We start from the raw sequence: 20534 nt of genomic DNA on the forward strand, positions 1-20534 counted from the left end.
TTTAAGAGAGTTGGAAGCTGAAGGTGTGAGATTCTTCTCACAGCTGGGTCGGTACTTGGCTAGGGCTTGGTCAACCTGCGTATTTCTTCAGGAACTGTAATTCTTGAACCAGAAGTACAGGGAAGCTGGAGCTTTAGGAGGTCATATCCATGGCAGGAATAGAAGTGGCTTGTGTTACCTCTGTCTGCTGTGGAATCCAATATCCCACTCTTTGCCATTCCCTTGCTTCTGTTCATCTCTTAGGCATTTATCCCCAGTCATTTGTTCTCTCAGCCCCTCATCTCTTTCCAATAATGGGTCCATTTCTGTTGCCTGCAACCAAGAAATCTGTCCATCTCCAACAAGCTTCTTAGTGGAAAATGCTATTTATTTTGGCTCAGAGGGGAAAAAAAAGGCAAGATATCTTATAAACATCCTGAAGGGGCTGAAGATAAGAACACAATGTTCAATGACTTCATTGAACTCTTGCTTCGCTGAACTGTTTTAAATAGTTGATATCTACTCAGTCGCCACAACCGTATTTTGAGATAGTTCATTATTATTCCCATTTTACAGGTTAGAAAGCTAAAGCAGAGAAATGATAGATAAATTACTTGGGTGGATAGGGCTGGAAGGGAAGGGCCAAGGATTGAACCCTGGTAGTCTGGCTGTAGTTTGACCTTTTAAGTGCCACATTCTGTTGCTTCTACAAAACAATAAAACTACCCAAACTCGAGATGATTGCAAACCACATGCCTGACAGTGAGGAAGAATCTCTTACTGTGTGGCCCCAAGAATAGCAGTTGATGTGGTGGATACAGCTGATTTTGGTGCTACCGGGGTTCCCTAGACATCCCGCGAAATTAAGTATCTGAGAGCAATTCTACTTCCTTGTTGCCAATTCTATTTATATTCTATACTATAGCATCATTAACATAGCAAAATCAGCTAGAGATATTATTTATTTTGGAAATGGTGAAGAAGATATTGGATGCTGTTAGGAATAATCTGGTGACCGTGGCATTTCTGCGTGGGTCCTGGCTAAGCTCGCCGTGCCCAGTACCTCTGAAGCCCTGTAGGATTTGAATTCTTTCTGTCTTAAGTAGTTCTTCCCTAAATAGTTGAAGCATAACTTTGCACAGGTGATGCTTTGTCATTTCTTATAATCTGTGGACAATATAGGAAGATGCCTAAAATCATACTCAAAATGGCATGTGAGATTTAGGAGCTGTGACTTACTAAAGTCATTTTTGAAGCCAGGAAAGGGACTTATGAGGTTGCCACTTCACAGCTACGTCAGATTAACGTAGCTGGGTTTGCAAGAGCCTTGGTAACCCCCCTTTAAGACTTCTGTAACCCTGAACAGACACAACACCACTTCCTATGGGGAATTAAGAGACTTTAATAAATGTCCTCCTGATCAGACCTATATAAATCCTTTACTGACAACATATCATTTGTGCTGCAGAATCTGTAACCAGCATAAGATTTATGTAACAAATTGCTTTTTCTTTTCCTTTCCTTTCTTTTCCTTTCCATTTCTCTTCCTTTTCTTTTCTTTCTTTTGAGACAGGGTCTTGCTCTGTCTCCCAGGCTGGAGTGCAGTGGCATCATCATGTCTCACTTCAGCCTCGACCTCCCAGGTTTATGCAGTCCTGCTACCTCAGCCTCCCATGTAGCTGGGACTACAGGCATATACCATCATGGCTGGCTAGTTTTTAAAATTCACTTTGTTGGCCAGGCTGGTCTCAAACCCCTGGGCTTAAGCAATCCTCCACTTCAGACTCCCAAAGTCCTGGAATTACAGGCATGAGCCACTGTACACTGCATCCAGCCAAAGGACTTTTTCTTAAAAAAAATTTTTTTTAAATCAAACCTCAACCTCTGTTCTTCATGGGTCTACTTAAGCCTTGCCTTGCTACCTTTTCCTCAAGTACAGCTTTTGGAAAAGCTTAACCAACTTCACCCTCATCTGGCTGACTTGAAAATATAATCTAATTTGTCTGAAGTGATCTTGATCCTAAACTCCCCTTCAGAGCAAGGGATAGATAATACCAGAGCTTGCATCTGGATGGGTGGGAATAGCCTTGTTCATTCTCTAGTGAGTTAATCAGCACCATGGACAGATCTGCCTCAACAGCTCCTGCCTTATTGAGTGATGACCAAGTTGGGTGAGTTTTGGGCTCAGCCTTGGTATCATAAATACATGGTCACTACTCACCAAGCCTAGTTAACAGATTGATAAGCTGCAATTAATACAACTTTTCATACAGGATCTTAATGGATATAAATGACAGGAAACATGTATTGTTTTCAGTTGTAGAAAGCTCCTCTAAATCACGGAGAAGTTATAGCCTCACTGGAACAGCTGAATCCTCTGTAAACAAAAATGTAAAAAGAGGAAATTAAATTGGGTCCTCTCTGTAGTAGGCATATAAAGATATAAATTGGGTTTGTCACCTTGAGGGTGTGTGTGTGAGAATGTACAGGCACAGCACGTGTACGCATAGGACGGGGGTTATGAATGCAGGTTCTGGGACCAGGCACACTAATCTCATAGCCTGCATCTGCTGTGTACCAACCAACATGAACTTGGGGAGTTCCACTTTTACGAACCTCAATTTTCTCATTTATTAGATTAGGGATAGTAATATAGATTAGGGATAGTAAAGTTTGCCACCATAGGGTGGTTGTGAGAATGAGATATGGGAACTAGCCTTGATCAGTGTTTGGCACAATATAAGTGCTCAATATATTTTGCCTATTTTTCTGTTTTTTTTTTCATATTTATAACATAAAGTTGCTTATAGTTTCTCTCATTATCATTATTGCTATACTGATAGAGCTATAATTTAAGTTTAGGAAAATGCACAGAACTGCACATTTTTATTTTTAATTTAAAAAGCATGTTTATTTTCATTTTTGAGACAGGGTCTCACTCTGCCACCCAGGCTGAAGTGCAGTGCCGTGATCTTGGCTCACTGCAGTCTCGACCTCCTGGGCTCAAGTAATCCTTCCACCTTAGTTTCCCAAGTAGTTGGGACTATAGGCATACACCACCACAGCTGGCTAACTTTTGCATTTTTGGAAGAGACAGGGTTTGCCATGTTGCCCAGCCTGGTCTTGAACTCCTGAGCTTAAGCAATCTGCTTGTCTCAGCCTCTAAAAGTGCTGGGATTACAGGCATGATCTGCCCAGTCCAGTCTACAAATTTTTAAATATGTAACCACCCATGAAACCACCACCCAGATTAAGATATAGGACATTAGCAGTGCTCATTGAAGGCTTTCTCAGGCCCCTTCTAGGGAGTATCGCCTCAACAGTAACCACTATTTGGACTCGCACCACGGTTTATTATTTTGCCTGTGGCTGACCTTCCTACAGATGCAATCATACAGCATGTGCTCTTTTGTGTCTCATTTCTTTTGCTTAACATTGTGCTTGTGAGCACTCAATTCATTTTACCTGTTATTTTTATTTTAACCACACTGTCAGAGAGCATAACCTCCTTCATTTATTATTTCCTACAATCCCAACATGATTTATTTGTTAGATGGATACTAGGAATTGCCTATCTGAAGATTTCACATAAAGATTGAAGCTTCTGATTCTCCTGAAAATTTGAAAAGCTTGAAGACACTGGGCTTACATTTCCACATGCTTGGTGTTAAAGGGGTGGCCATTCCTTTTAGAAAAAATGTTTCCTCAGTCCCTACCCATTTTAATTGTCCTCCTGACACTAAACCCAATTGGCAGTTGCTATATATCATGATGTGTGTGCTCATGTATTTCTCATGCAAAAGTCAAGAGGAGAGTCAATCCTTGTGTTCCAAGAACAATGATCGAGAGGCTCATTCTCTGTATAAGTAAAGATTTTGTGCACCTGTTTAATATGCAAGCAATGTGCTTCTGTGTTGAAGAAGATGTAGTCAAGTATGATGACTCACACATTTCATTACCTGCCTGGCCCTAGTAGGCACTTCAGTTTTCTGCCCTAGAGGGACAGTGTGGAGAGAATATTGTCATCAAGATTCTAACTTGTCTTTGCCATGTATCACCACCAGTGTAACCTGATGACAGTGACTTCCCTTGTAAACCTTAATATTTCTATTGAAAAAGCCAACCACAGTGATAGTCACTATTTTGCTGGCTCTGGGTCACAGCTGCCCATGCCTTTTCCCCAGAGACCATTAGAGTGTCAGAGATGCTTATTTTGGTGATGATGAGGTCTGAGTTTTCTGCACCTGGGCCATATCTGGGGGTCCTGGAAGCCTGGGGTTACTTTATGGGAGACTCCACAGATCCTTTATACTATAGAACCTACAGAATGCTGTGTGATAACAAGAAGCCACATTGACTCTATGAAGATTAGAGAACTACCATAGCCCGGCCCTGATGTATCAGTTATCTCCTGCTGCGTAATATACAAACACTAAACCTAATATACAAGCACTAAACCCACTGGTAACAAACATTTATCCAATGCGTGTGTCTGTGCGTTGGCTGGACAGTTCTCAAATCTTGGCTGAGTTTACTGATGTTTCCATGATCAGCTGGCAGGGCTGTCTTAATGTTTGCAGCCTTGACAAGGGCAACTGCTCTACATGACTCATTCCTCAGCAAACTGGCCTCGGCTTGTCGATACAGAGCCAGAAAGTTCTAAAGAATGAGCAGACGAGCATTCAGGGTCCTTGACATTTAGGTCTGGGGCTGGCACAATGTTACATCTGTCGTATTTTGTGAACTAAGGCAAGTGGCAAGGTCAGCTGAGATTCAAAAAGTGGAGAAATACACTCCTCACTTGATAGAGTTATAGAGATATATTGAAAATAATTACACAATGCATATATAATATCAAATTATCATGTTGTATGCTTTGAATACATATAATCCGTATTTACCAATTTAATATTTTAAACTGAAAAAAAGAAAGTGGTACGCACATAGGGAGAAGAATTGAGGCTCCTTGCTGTAATCAATCCATTACACCAGTCCATGCCACTAGACAATAGAGTCCACACTGGCCTCAAAGCTTGGAGGCACTTATGGGGTCCACATAGGCCCTGGAGAGCCCATGTCAGCATTTTCAGCCTTGAAAGCCAGTCCTGAGTCCGTGGGGACTGAGATGCTGTCATAACCCCACAGAAGCAGAGGACCCCATGCACTCCTTAGCTAGCTTCCTACTGAAGGCCATTTAGGCTGTTCCCAGTGTCTCCTTACTACAGTAATCTCTGCCAGAAATAGCCTTATGCATTATCTATTGTGAAAATGCACAGGTCCAGTTGTAGGATAAATTATCTCATGTACTTTGAAGAGGCAAGTCTTGCCTTTTTTCTGGGGGTCACTTGGCAAGCCGCCTAAGGAACTGCATGCAGGCTCCATACAGGAGCGGAGCTCCTTGCAGCCGGCGTCTGGAGGCTCATTTGTCATTGGTGGCAGCAGTGTCTGGGGCCAGCAGCTGTCCTCTGCACTGAATTCATTTGCTCGCCACACCTCTGCAGCATTCAGCATTGGTCTTCACAACAGCATTCTGCTGGGTGTGGCTCCCATCTCACTCTGTCACCCACACAGAGCAGAGGGCTGCTTTACATCCAGTTACCACTCAGTGGATTTGGTTCAGGAACGCAGAATCCTACAGGTCTGCGCTATTGTTTCAAGAGAAGATTCCTTGCCCATCACTGACCTTGAGAGCTTGCCCAGTGCATGCAGGGGAGTGCCAAATACTAGGAGAAGTATTGATCAGGACTGGAAGGAGGAAGGACGACAGGGAGTCGTAAATGCTTATTAATGGCTTGGGAAGGGATGGAGGCTGGGGTTTCTGGCATGAAGATAAAAGGGCAGAGAGTGAAGTTAAAGAATTGGAATATAAAATTTTAGTGTTGGAAGGCCACTTCCCAAGCCTGGCTGTACATCAGAATCAACTGGGGAAGCCTTTACAAATACAAACTCCTAGGCCCTGCCCTGATCGATCAACTGAAAACGTCTCGGAAGGGGGTGGTGGGGTGGGGGTACTTTTCTATCTGGATTTTGTAAAAGCTCTCCAGGATTTTTCAGGAACCGCTAAGGTAGTCCACTGCCGTAATCCACCCCCGGCATCTGTGAGGGAATAACCTGGTGACATGTACAGCGAGGACTCCTGCTGACTGAGCACTTCACGTAGCCAGGCAACGTGCAGCGTTTCCTCACCCTCCTCACAACCCGATGATGTGTGTCACTCCCATTTTGCATAGGAAATAGTTGAGGATTAGAGTGAAGTAAACAAGGGAATAGTCATTAAGGAATAGGGTCGGTAGACTTTCACAGCGAGGAAGTGGCAGAGCATAGATCCCAACCAGCAACTGTCTGCCCTCAAAACCTCTGTTCTTTAAAACTAAATTGCATCTTCTGTACCATGGGGTTAGCCCCAGCAGCAAGCTCAAATCTGTGTCCCTATGACCCCAAAGCTCCTGCTCCAAACCCACTGGCTTTGCTGCAGCAATGGAGAATATACTTTTGCCCATGAGAGATGAAGCCCACTGACTTCTCACAACCTCTCTAGCTCTAGGTCCACCGTCCCTAGAGAACCCAGGAAAGATATATATATATATATATATATATATATGTTATATATGTGTGTTATTTATGCATATATGTGTGCATGTATGTTATGTACATGCGAGTTTTCTATGTATAGATGTGTGTATAAATATACCTCTGCATGCATGTATTATGTATTTTTATGTTATATAAACATGTAAGTACATGTGTGTGTATGCATGCATGTATCGTGCACATGTATGCTTTATATGTGTGCCATCTGCATGTGTGTTAAACACACATGCACACATAATTATCTCCACAGATATCCAGCTGAGATAACCTGAATCCAGGCCTCTCTGCCTTGCCTCTGGGCTTTTAGAGTGGTCTGCCAGGGCCTGTGACAGAGACTGCTGCTTGTTTCCAGAACCTGTGACTCCTCCCCCCCCCCGCCCCTGCCCCCTGATTTAGTAAAATGATCCTCAGTGCATTAGCCAGGCTCCTGCTGCTCAGCTGGAGATTCCTCCCTGCCTTCCCTCCAGCTGGAGTGACCTGGGGACAAGTTCCTGCTAATGGAGAGAGGGAGGTGCCCGGTCCCTGCCGTGTCCTAAAGAAGCTTGCTCAGCCGACACTGCCTTTTATTTTCTCTTTCTCCCTGTGGGCTGGATTTAGGGAACTCAGGTGGTGACACAGTTCTGTCCCAATGGCAGGGGAGACTGGCCCTGGTGGAGGGAGGCCGGGGGTGGCTCCAAATCTTGCCACACACCCTGTGATGCACAGGACAGTCCCCCGCAGAGGATCATCCACCCTGAAATGCCCGCGGTGCTGGGCTGGAGCAAGGCTGTCGATGAGGATGATTCTTGGGGGAGAATCTTGGTAGAGGGGAGTGCATCCCTAGATGAGCTCGTGAGTCAGTGGTGGAGGATGCCCCAGCCATGGACCATTCCTTTCTAAACTAGCACTTGAAATAAATGTCTCCTCACTTCCAAAATGTACAAAAAATTATTAAAAAAAAAAAAGAAATGTCTCCATTTTCTTTTCCCTAGAAGCCTGACTTGTACCCTCTCTGATGTGGGGTTTTATCAAAACGTAGGGCATCAGAGATTCCCCAGCTGACTTTGGCCTGGGTGTCACACTGGGACAACACACATCCTTTTCTTATCAGGCAGCATCTGAGCGGAAGACCAGTTTTATCAGATAGGATGTTTAGTTGCAAGCAAAGAATGGACCTCATCACTAAAGTAAAAATTTGCTAGAAGGCCCCTGGAACTTGCAGAAATAGACAGGGAACAGGTGGCTTTGGAGGCTGGAAGGCAGATGCTGTGGAATGATCCTGAGCAGGAACATCTGGGCCAATGGCTCCCGGTGGGCTGGGCGCATTCTATCTGCTCCTTTGGCCCTGGGTCATTTGTCTGAGAGTCCCTGGCCCATGAAAGAGCTCAGCCACTGGCCTTTACTGTTCTATCAAGAATGCGCCCAAGTAGGGGAGGTGATGCCCCAGGGAATTTATGAAGGTAGTAGACAAGGGGGTTGGGAGCTAATGTGCCCGACCCAATAATTGCTCGTTACCCAAAACATGTAGCTTTGCCACTTGCTGGCCATGTGACTCTGATAAAATTCCTTTGATGTTTGGAGCCTGAAGATCAAGACTAGACTCTCTAATGGACTAGAATCTCCAGTGATTCTCCAGCACAGAGTTCCTGAAATCTTCCCAAGCAGGTGCATGATATGATTAATAGCTGCTCATAGCAGATTATCCTCCTTGCCAAGATCTATATATTGACACTTAGAGCTCAGGCTATTTGTCTGTCCAATTATCTATCAACAAATGGAAAATTTTAATTGCACATATTGATTATGTCTCAGTTATTTGAGGAGCAGGGAGACAGATGGGGAGTTATTTTCAGAACCTTCATATACTTTAAAGCATCTCAAAAGTAGGGAAGAAGCAGAGATTTGCTAGGCCTCAGACCCAGGTGATTTTTTGTTGTAGTGGTTAACCATAGTTATTTTCAAATACCTAAGGAACAACAGTGAGTTTTGCACATTCCTCGAGGCTCTTTAAAACTGGGAGGATTTAGATTTTGTTTATTTATCAAAGGAGAAAAATCTAATTCCAGAAGTCATCTCACTTGCAGGTGCCTGAGTTCTGGTCCAGGCCCCCTCCAGGCTCAGTGACCATCTTCCCCGGTAAATCATAGGTGACAGTCATGGCTGGGAGAATGCTCCCTGGGAACAGGCAGAGCCACCCAACAGAGCAGCAGAGTCTACCTCGTGTGGTGTCTGAAGCCACTGCAGGTGCTAGGGCAGGAGGAGAATGGGAAGGAACCTCCTACTGCTTCAGGACAGAGTGGCCCAGAAAACCCACCCTGCAGGTGGACAGGGGTGGCTCCTTTTCATGGGGCAATGGAAATTTTGAAAAGGGAAATTATGCACTCAGATATTTAGCTTAATCTGGTGACTTAAAGATATTATTGGGTTTACATCCTCCTAAAATAATAGGGACAGAAGAAGGTGCTGGTGATTTTGTTTTCTAGGACCTCTGTCGACCTGCTGGGAAGGCTAAAAATCTGTTTTCACTGGAGTTCATCTGTTTTCTGGGGTGTAGCCTTCGCTACCCTTTTTGAGGCTGGAAGGCCACGCTCTGTTTTGTTACAACACCATGCTGTCTCAGTTCAAGAGAAGGCTGACTTGAGGCCATGGGCTTAAGTAACTCCAGCTTCTCTGCAGACCCACCAGGCTGGCAGGGAGGCCAAGGGCTGGCCAAGGTAGAGCCAGGTCCTAACCAGACAATGCACCTAACAGAGTCTCAGGGACACTTGTGTCCAATTCAACATGGCCACCTCTGCTGAGTGTTTTTGTTTGAACAGCTCTTCCTGCATGCATGCCAAGAAGAGGCTGCTGCTTGGGGGAGGTCCTGTGGCTGCCCCTGTGGGGTCACTCCAGCCACCTTACTGAGGTGGCCCTAGCTTCTGGTGGGATGGGGCTCACCTGCTCTAGCAGAGGCCTGGCACAGGGGAGTAGCAGGCACAGATGGAAGCCGTGGGGCTAAGCTGGGGTCACGGAAGTGGAAGTTGGGGAGTAAACAAAAGCTTTGGAGGCACAGATGAGAAAAGGGTGTGTCTCAAGTAGCAGCAGTAACCACCAAAGAAACCATGGGAATTTGGATCCAGAGAGGTATGCTCAGGCGGAGCCAGTGATACATTGTGGAAAGCTAGGGGGTACACGCAGACCGTGACCAGCTGCAAGGTCCTTTCAAGGGGTGCCTAGTCCGAGTGACATTCTCTCCACGTTACAGTGGTGAACTGGAGGCTCAGGGACAAGAGTGACTTGTGTTGGTTTCCAGCCTGCATTACAGAATCAGATCTTAGCATCATAAAATACTTCAAAAACTAACAAGGAGCACAGGAGCCGTCTGGCAGCCTCCACTTTTCTTTGAGCAGCAGAGGCCACGCTGAGGTTTGAGCTTGGAAGGCGGCTGGCATCTGCCGCTCTCAGAAGGAGAGGCAGCTGGCACGGAGCTCCGGCCTGCTGTTTCCTGACCTTAAGCTGCTTGCTGTGTCCAAGGAAGCTGCAGGGAGGACCAAGGAGGTGCAGCCCAGAAGAGTCTGACTCTTTGGAGCTGGGTCAGCCCCTCTAATGCACATCTGCGTGGAGCAGGAAGGGAGGAGGGCGGCCATGGCAGCTGGAGGACCGGCCGGCACAGGGGTCTTCTGGGAAAGCCAGGCTTCTGGGCAGCATCACTGCAGATAGAGCAAAGCAGACACTGAGCGCACTAATGAGCTCATGCCTGCCAGGAGCGCGAGCAGCAGAGCCAGCGACGGTTGCGCTAATAAAACTCACAGTGAGGCCTCGGGAGACCTCTTCATGCTCAGGATGATGCATTTGTTCAGCCCCTTCAGGCCAAGACTTCCTGGGCGCCCAGGTCAGGCAGATCCCTAATGGGGAAAAGTTACCAAGTTTGGCCCGAGTCTGACCCCCACCTTCTCACCAAGTTCCTGCTTCCACATGAAGATGTGCCTGTCGGAATGCAGCCGCTCACTAAGCTGAGCAGCATCGGATACATTAATTAGTATCGTATTCATCAGGTCAGAGTGTGGGCTCCTACGGTAATAATGTAGCGTACCAGTGGTATTGCAGAACAAAGGTCTGTTTATTGCTGAAAAGCGTCTGATGAGGGCGGGATGCTCTCCAGGTTCCCTCATGTGGTACTACGTGTCAACATTGCACGTGGAGAGCTCACACTGGCTCTTGCCTCTTCTCATTGGAAGTGGCAGCTGCCATTACTGGTCACGGCCATTCCCAAGAATTAGCTGCGTGCCCCCAAATGAACGGCCAGGCAGCTGGGAAATGCACTGGGCACTACTGTCTGCCTCAACTCCCAGGGGCTAGAGAGGAAGAAGGAAACCCCCTCCCTGTTCTTGAAAACACATAACAGCCAGGAAAATGTCTGCTTGCCAGTAGACTCTAGTCACCAACTGTATGGAATAGGACTAATGGAAACCTGGTTCAGAGGAAGGCTTCCATTAAATAAGGTGAATCTGGGGAGGAAGGGACATTTCATTTAAACCGTGCTTCATTCACAGGGGGCAAGGCCTAGAAAGAAAGCTAGCAAGCTTGCTGTGGAAAGAGATGAGAAGAGGTTTTATTTTCTATGTGTCTCTTGAGGGAAGAAATTGCATCTAATTTATTTCTGTCTCCCCCGAAATGACCAGTACGGAGCCAATGAAGGCTTGCCTTTGGCCCAGTGAAAGATGCAAGTGTCATGTCCATATAGCAGAGCAATTGGATATATAAAATCAGTCCTCAGGCGATCAGCCCACCTCAGCCTCCCAAAGTGTTGGGATGACAGGTGTGAGCCACCGAGCCCAGCCGGAAGTGCACTTCTGCTGACAGAGGAACAGACAGAGGGAAACCAGCGGGGTTGGAGTGCAGGGAGCAAGTGAGCAGGTGGTTGGCATGAGGGTGGGTGGCAGGCAGCTCCGCATCACAGAAGATATTTTGGTCACATGAAGGAGTCCGGGTTTTATTGCAGGAATTATGGGCCTCTACTGGAGGGTTTTAAGCTAGGAGGGACATGATTTAACTCATGTTTTTTTAAAGGTCTCCCTGTTAATTTTCATTTAGAAAACATTGACTGCCTACTTAGAAGATTCACCCAGGAGCCTGGCAATGCTCTGTCTGCCTGGGGAACAAAGGAGAGCCAGGAGGAAGCTTTGAAAGTCACAAGACAATCGTCAGCCACCAGGCTCCCAGTCCATTAGCGTAATTGGTGAGTCAGGATCCACTCAACATCAGGAAACACAGCTGTGAGAAATTCAAGGTCTGGCTGTTCAAGAAAGAACAGCTACACAGAGTGCTGGCCCTGCGGGGACACTCACAGGAACTCGGCCAGACTGGACGGTGTCTCTGCAGTGGCCCCGCAGAGGCCGTCTGTCGGGGGGGGTCAACTCCCACTCTTCAGCATGGCCCGGCATTCCCTGGGGTTCCTTAATATTGGCTCAGGAGTCTTCTCGAATGTCTAGAAAGCAAAACTTGTGGGAATGGAAAATGCAGGGAGCTGAAGCCAGGAGGAGGCAATGAACTGGGATGCATTGCTTTGCGAGATCAGCATCCCCTCCGCAGTTAATGGCAGAGTGTCTGCGTGCTGCCTTTGGAACCTCCACTCTGAGTCTCTAGGCTGCAGTTTAGATGAGGACTTGCCCCTCATTCTCCAGGTGCCAGGGCTGGCCATTCAGTCAACAGATCTGACTGTTTAGCCAGTGACTCACGTTGGTCAACAGGAGGCAGCGGAGGACTTTTTCTGAACATGCTGGGAGTGAAACTGTCTCTGCTCTGTGATTGTCACCTGCACAACTTTAATAACAAGTCTAGGGTTTCCGGAGGCTGCTACATAGAGCAGGCTGTCCGAGAATGAAGACAAATGGGCAAATACAGAGGAAAACGCAGAGAGGAGAAGAGACAGGGAGCACCTGGGCCAACCATCCTGGACACACCGCTGCTTGCATCCTAGAAAGCAGCACGTCCTGTTCCTCACTCCTGCTATTTTTTCCTGAAGCCCACCTTATTTATTTAATCACCTGCAATGAAAGGATTCTCTTTAAAGCAAACAGGAAGACAGAACTTCTTCTCTACCATGGGGACTTCTTTCTCCTGGAGTGGATGGGAATGTGTCTCCAGGGAGCTATGTTGAAGTCTTACCCCTTAGTCCCCGTGAATGTGGCCTTATATGGAAATAGGGTCTTTGCAGATGTGATCAAAGTAAGATGAGGCCATACTGAGTTAGGGTCTATTCCAAAATCCAGTGACTGAATTTCTTACACGAAGAAAACTCGCACACAGACAGTCACAGAGGCAGGGACCGGAGTGATGTGTCTACAGCCAGGAGTCCCAAGGTTGCCAGGGGCTGCCTGGAGCTGAAAGAGGAGGCGAGGGGCTGATTTGGCCTCATAACACTTGGAAGGAACCACCTCTGCCAACACCTTGACTTCAGGCTTCCCGCCCTCAGAATGGTCAGAGGGTGAATTCCTGCTGCTGTGAGCAGCCCAGCTTGCGGTGATTTTGCTATGAGGGTCCCAGGAAACCAGTACATCTCCCAGAACACAGGAAGCCTTTGTACCCAGGACAGACCTTCCGGTTCTCGTTTCTGATTACCCTATCAGCATGTTTTCCCATATACTCATATCGTTTGGGGTCAGATGTGGGGAAGGCGTGTCACCACGTGCTTGAGAAGGACCTGCTGGCGATTCTGCCGATCCAAGTCATGCTTGCACTGGGCGTCTGGCCTGTAGCCCTTCTCGCCTCTGTCTCCCTTTTCCACCCCCGAGCAGTCATCCACTGTCATCACTGGCTCAGAGGATGCCAGTCTCTGTTGGGGCACACCCCGGGCTCACCCGTCTTCCTGCCAGGGCATCATTTGCTGCTGCAAGGGCAAAACAAAGGGTGGCAAGGAGCTAATGACTGCACCGTGGGAGGCGTCAATTGGGGAATTAATTCACAGTTCTGAGCTTTCCCAGAAGGAAATAGATAAATTGTTCACTTGCACTCCCAGGGTGTCCTAGCAGACTCATTTGTAAAACGGCTGTGAAACCGAGGGAAGGGCAAAGCTCTCGGGGATGAGACGCATCCCCGGAAGGCCAGTGGGCCCCCCCAGTCCATTGCCAGGTCAGTCATAGCTGGCTGCCCTCGGCCCGTGCACAGACTTAGCTGCCCAGGACCTTAGGACCAGAGGCTGGTGTTACAGGTTGAACTGTGTCTCCCCCGACCCCAAATTCATAGTGGAAATCCTAACTGCCAGTGTCAGAAGACAACCTTTTTTTTGGAAATAGGGTCACTGCAGGTGTCACGAGTGAAGATGAGGTCATACCAGCGTAGGGTGGGTCCTAGTATAATATGCCTTGGCGAAATTTGGAGCTGGGCATGGTGGCTCATCCTGTAATCCCAGTACTTTGGGAGGCCAAGGTGGAATGATTGCTTGAGGCCAGGAGTTTGAGCCCAGCCTGGGCAACATAGCAAGACCCCATCTTAACAAAAAATCAAAAAAATAGCTAGGCATGGTGGTGTGCGCCTATAGTTCCAGCTACTTGAGAGACTGGGGTGGGAGGTTTGCTTGAGCCCCGGAGGTCGAGGCAGCAGTGAGCGTTCATCATGCAACTATATTCCAGCCTGGGTATCAGAGTGAGATCCCCATCTCACAATAAAGGGGAGATTTGGACGTGGACACACACACAGGGAGTATGTCACATGAAGGTGAAGGCAGAGATCAGAGTGACACTTCTACAAGCCAAGAACTAGAAAGGATCCAGCAGCTGCAGGAGCTGGGAGAGGCCTGGAGGAGCCCCCACACACCCTCGGAGGGAACTGGCCCTGTGCACACACTGAGCTCCGACTTCAGGCTCCAGAAAAGTGAAACCACACGTTTCTGTGACTCCAGCTGCCCAGTTTGCGGTACTTAGCTAAGGTGAAGCACCTGTAGCTGGAGTCCAGGGAGGGAACCGAGAAGCCCTCGAGGGACGGGCCCCCCACAGAGGTGCTGATGAGGCCGGGGGCCCTCTGGCTTCCAGAGCCCTCTTCCTGGGGAGCTGGGGAAATTCACTGCCTCCAGGGGCCACACAGGCGGCATGAGTGAGCAAGCCGCACACATTATTCACATTCGAAAAGACACCCCATGGACATTTCAGTGAAGACTTTCCTGTCAGTTCTTTCTTGTATTCTGGGCACAGGGATTGCATGACAGGTTGCATCATAATGGCATCTTCAGTTGTGTTCTTCAGGCAATGACATTCTATATTTGCCTAGGAGATGTACAGGAATTTTCTTCCCTTTCATAAAGCAATGCGCTCTTTCAAATTGTGTTGAAAACACGCGGTTCCCTCCCTCTCTGTTTCCCCGCTTTTGGGTAGAGACGTGACTTGGGAGACACATTCTCTATTAGAAGACTGGTGAGGTGGACCATACGGATTGGTTAAGTCTGGGTCCAGAAGACACCATGGATGGAGAGGACTCAAACCCTCAGTGTCACTGCCCCAGCGGGGCCAAGTCAGATTGGAAGCCCCATTTCGCCAGTGTCTGAATTCTCAAGTGATGCCAGAAATCCAGATTTCTAAGGTGAAGTTGTCAAGGGTTTCAAAGTTGGCTCAATCTTCTCCATTCTGCAACCAGTTTCATTGTCTTTTATAAAACATATGACTGGCTGGGCTCCATGGCTCACATCTGTAGTCCCAGCATCTTGGGAGGCCGAGGTGGGAGGATTGCTTGAGCCTAAGAGTTCAAGACCAGCCAGGGCAACATAGCAAGACCCTCCACACCCACAAAATTATGAAAATTCGCCAAGTGTGGTGGTGTGTGCCTGTAGTCTCAGCTATTCGGGAGGCTGAGGTGGGAGGACCGCTTGAGCACTCAAGAGACGAAGGTTATAGTAAGCTGAGATTGTGCCACTGCACTCTAGCCTGGGCAACAAGACAGAGAAAGACCCTGTCTCAAAAAAAAAAAAAAGAAAGAAAGAAAGAAAGAAAAAGCCCAGACTTATGACTATCTGAAATTATTTTGTTTGCTGTTTATCCCCCCACCCCAAGAGACATAAGTAAGGATTTGAGAGTGCATGTGCATTTGTCGTGTGTATGAGACTGTCTCCAGCGCTCACAGCTATTCCTGACACATAGTAGCTGCTCAGTAAATAATGGCTGACGAAATGATCACTTGCTATTGTTTGCATGAATGTAAGGTTCCATGCAACATCTTGTAATGTGGACTGGTCTTGAGTCTGCGGTTAAGGGGTCAACTTTTTAACCCAGCCCCGTGTTGCTGCAGGTGTGTACACTGGAGACCCAAAGGAAGGACAGCTTTCCTCACCCTAGCCCAAAGGGAGGCTGGAATACATGCTTGCCTGCCACCGTTCCCACTCACCGCTATCAGTCAGCAGGCTTTTAGGAGAGAATTGCACGTGTGATTTATTTGCAAATCCTTTCAGGTCCTGAAGGAGAGACGCTTAGTACACAGTGCACTTCGTCACCATGCGTCAACGTCCTCTCAATGCAGAGAGCAGTGCTACACGATGTAAGGGTGTAATTGGATTGTGCTGGGATCCTTAAATCTGCATTTCATTTAGAGCCACAGCATGTGCAGAGCCATCTGCAACTGATGCGAGCCCCTTGGAGGGGGTCAACATGTAGAAAGACACAGAACAGCCATGAGCCACTGAATGCAAACTTTATATTTACAGTCAGTAAGTTTATAAATATATATTACATTCTTATAATCTACAGTACATTCTACACGTAGGTGGATTTGGGAGTGGGCAGCGGCTGCAGTATTCAACGGAACGCGACACAGGTAAGAATGGAAAGAAATATGAGGACACTACTGAAAGCACAGGAGTCCCATCGAAAAGGGGTGACAGCTTAATCACCCAGCCAAACAAGGTAAGCAAACTTGCGGACAGGAGCAGGTGACTTACCGGCTGCAGAAACCCCAGTCTCAAGAGCAAACTGATAGCACCACAACTGCAGGGGAGAGGGCTTCGGCTGGAAGCATAAACAGGTGAAACTGACACGTGATCTAAAGAATTCAGTTCTGTGGAGAGGAGAAGGAATGAAGACACACCTGGAGTTACAGACACAGAAAGGAAGCAAGGAGAGAGGTTCGGAGGGGAGAGAGATACAGAGACACACAGAGAGAGACTGGAACACATCTAAAGAGCAGAGAGAGAAATAAAATGACTCAGATGGAAAAATGGAAGATGGAATAAACAGCACAGCCTCTCCTGCCCGCCACCCCCTGTCCCCGACCATATTTCAAAGGATCACATCTGGCTGGCAATCATCCAACATACCATTGTCTAGCTTGGAGTGAGTGTGAGATGGGGGCAGGAATCCTCTGATGTCTCCCTTCACAGGTTTGGCAAGTGAGGGGATTCAGGGATGTCCAGAGTCATGCTGATCTTAAGCAACGCTAAACCTTTCGGGGCTGACTGCCGGATCAAGCACTTGCAAACCAGCATCTCCACCACACGCACCGAGGCCCCCACCGGTTCCCACCTCCAAGGTGAAGAAGTCTTCTGTGCTGTCTGGGTGCGTGCTGGACCCACTGCTTTCGCACCCGGAACCCCCCAACTCCACACGCCCTGCACATTCCATACCAGCACCCAGGTTTGTCTCAACAGTCTCGAGGGCACATTCTTGGATGGGAGATCTGCCATGAACAGTGAAAGACCCATCCCAAGTGGCTCTTTTTTTCTAGAAAAGCAAGGGAACGTATATCCCCTGGTGTGGAATTCACTGTGCGTACATACTGCCCATGCCCAGAGACTGGCCTCTTCACAGATGGACGGCGTGGGACATATGCGCAGGTTGGTGGTGGGGGGGACTTCTCTATAGAATGTCACTTGGGAGTTGACACAAAACCCAGGGGTTGAAAAAGACTCAGCAAATACTAGAAACTGCCCTGCACCTCCCCCACCCACACGTGACCAGCGGCTTTGGGGAGGGTGGCGATGCAGTGGAGGAATACAAATGGAACCATTGTGAACTTGCTGTGAATAAAAAGAGCCTGGTTCTCTGAACCTGATTCAAATTCTATGCCCAGTATCCTTAGTTTACAAATAAAGAAGTGCTCTGAAGGGCTCAGAGGATTTGCGTCCGTGCCTTTGTCCTTGGCATGTAGTTACAAAGGCATTTGTGGCCTAGTGGCCCACATGTTCCCTTTCAGTCCTTGTCAGCCACCGCCTTGGCCTGTCCAGGACCTGAGCCAGCTCTGGCCCAGTCTTTGAGAGACAGTGACCCACAATCATGCCTGCCACGGCCGACGGCGGCACTGGACTGCCTGTGACAGCGAGACGTGCCGCTCCGGTTTCGACGACACGCCTCCTCCCACTGACCCACGGATGCCCCACCTGAGCTGCGCTTTTCTTCCATAGTCTGCAGTATTGAATACTGGAGCCATGTGGATTTTATAATATCCAGATTGTTTTGATTACAGAGAGAGAGAAAGGCTGTTCTTTCCTGGAAACTCTCAGACGCTCAGTGATTCAGAACCTGTGTTTGACTCCAGTTTTAGAAACCTTGCCATGCACGATAACCTCTTCAGCAAGACGCCGTAGGCTGGAATGTGGGTGTCCGGCCGAGCCGGGGTCGCTGGCTGAGGCTCTGTTGACCACGCCATCCTCCTCCTGTCCTGCTGCTTGATTTCTCTCCGGGGGCACCACTGCTACACATCCTGGAATTAAAGGCTGAAAGGTGAGTGAGGACCAGCGTCTGTGTGTGTCTGGCTTACACGTTTTCATGGAACCTTTCCATGTAGTTGTGCAGCTCGGTGCAGTCCCCGGGGTCCAGGTCCTGGCAGACCCACTTAATGTCATCCTCGCTACTCATCACTACGGAGTTCCTGGTGGGGCACTCGTCGTCCGAGGACACGGCGGTGAAGGTGGTGAATTTCACCCTTTTCCTTTTTGAGGTAGGGGAGGTCGGGGGATCACTTTTCTGATCTTTCCCATCGATGATGATGGGTCCCAAAGGTTTGAACAGCTGCCCATTGATGCTCTTCTGGGAGTTTGTGCTGAGGAGATACTTACTCTCCTCGAAATCCAAGCCCCTGTCAACGGCAGTGATCTGCTCATCTTGCGAGGAGGCAAAGTTGATGCGATTCTCCAGCAGCTCTGTCTGATTTCTCAACCCAACCCAGTCATGGGAGTGACTCATCCCTTCCTGCTCCTCGAAGGGAACCTGTTTGTGTCTGTATTTTAGTGCAAAGGTCACGCAATTTATCAAGAAGACCAAAATGGCCAAACAGAAGACGCCCAACAAAGCATACATCCCAATTTCTAGGTCGCTCAGCCCTTTGGACGCCTGCATGAGGTCATTCCCATCCATTTCCCCATTGCTTCTGGGGAGGTCCACCTGCGCTGGGAAGCTGGTGAGGTCGCTGGGGACGGTCTGCCAGTGGCTGTCGTCATCCAAAAGGCTTTCCCGGCCTTTCTTCTTCTGCAGGAGGGACCTGTCTGTCGTGGGGCCCCGTCCCTCCATGAGCCCCATGGAAGAACTGCCATAGTACTGTCCTTCTTGGCTCCCCCATTCCTGCAGGGGTTTTTTGGGCCGTCTGTCACTGACAGTGTTTTCCAGGTGAACCCCTGGCCCTGTGTGTCTGCTGTCGCTGATGTTGGGGTTAGCATCGTTTTGGCCAAATTTAACTTTGATGTTTGCTGTTCCCACTGCTAACACACTCTTCCTCTTGGATTTCTGGCAGGATTCACTAATTACCATTTCCACCTTCACCAGGGCGCCTTGTCCTTCAGTTTCCGCAGCAATTATAGGCCACTTGAATTTGGGGTCTTGGTGGATGGAGACCACCTTCTCATCCAAGGATGTGGCCATCAAAGAGAAGTCTTTCCCATCGTAAATATCCAAGGGTGTGACTGAGCCATCACTGAACTGGACCCAGCAACTGATGGCTGCTTCCTATGGAGAAAAATACGTAAGTTAATCAAAATGGGCCAAAAAACTCATTGAGCCCTAAGTCTTAGCACAGTAGATATACTATGGCCAAAATATTGCTATGAAAACAAAGAAGGCAAATCTTTCAAACAGGTAGAAATAAGTGATAAGTACCAAGAGTATAAAAGAAAACATTCTCATAATGATGCAAAAGCAAAATACAACAAGAAAATGACAAAACAGGGCCAGGATTTAACACTCCATATGAAGATTTGCTTTTCTTTTCTTTTTTTTCCCTCCTGAAGGTGTTAAAAGGAAGATGGGCCCTTGGGCTGTTCAGAATCGACTTCTGAACATTCTGAACAGTAATAAATTGCACGACAAAGGAAATTGCTGGTTAGTGGGATCATTTACAAGTGCTACGCATTCAAATGAAAAATGTTTATTACATAATTTTTAAGTTGTAATACGGAGTCTCCACTGATTACTGGCAACACAGATGAAAGCCTCTGATCTAGACCAGGCCCCAAGGCAGGGCTACAGGCTGTGGTTCTGCCAACCCCGCCTTTTCTGGGTCTGCAGGGGAGCTCTGCCCTGGACTCAGGACGTAGACTTGGCTTGGAGGGAGGAGTTAAGCCTGACCGCCGGGAGAAGGAGAAGCATCTTGATTGGAGACTCTCCTCTTCCGCCACCACACCCTCCACCCAGCCCAGCTAGAGGAACTGGAGGACCAAAAAGCAGCCAGAGATAAGGTTTGTGCACCTCTCAATCTCCCGCTTTTTTCATTCTGTTTAGACCAACTTTCTTTGCTAATAGTTTGACCAGGCAGATCGTTGGAGATAACCTCCAATTTTATGCAAGCCTTTAATTTTGGTGAAGATGTCATTATGCTTGACAGCACAGTGGCACATCCATTGCTTCTTCCCTCCTCCCTCCCTCTCGGAGAACCTGCTCCACCCAAGCCCCGGATGGCGGCCCATGACCCTGCCCGCTGCCCAGCTACAGCTGATTGGAATGAGACAGCTGCTGCCATTAGAGCCATCAATCTGAGCAACACTGAGCTGGCCAGCACCTCTCTCTCTCTCCTCTCTCCTCTCCCCTCTCCCCTCTCCC

General features: G+C 48.0%; 1 protein-coding gene across 1 annotated transcript in view; it reads right to left on the reverse strand.

Annotated features, from left to right (window-relative positions):
* Positions 1-16186: 16186 nt before the first annotated feature.
* Positions 16187-20534, reverse strand: part of TMEM132D (transmembrane protein 132D) — an 844637-nt gene continuing 840289 nt past the window's right edge. The window contains exon 9 of the mRNA XM_032244203.1: positions 16187-19445. Within this exon, the coding sequence (XP_032100094.1) occupies positions 18261-19445 (1185 nt within the window). The 3' untranslated portion in view covers positions 16187-18260. The remainder of the gene's footprint in view (positions 19446-20534) is intronic.

Source organism: Sapajus apella, unplaced genomic scaffold, assembly GCF_009761245.1.
Source record: "Sapajus apella isolate SASKATOON/1434 unplaced genomic scaffold, GSC_monkey_1.0 scaffold2, whole genome shotgun sequence".
NCBI classification, from domain to species: Eukaryota; Metazoa; Chordata; class Mammalia; order Primates; family Cebidae; genus Sapajus; species Sapajus apella.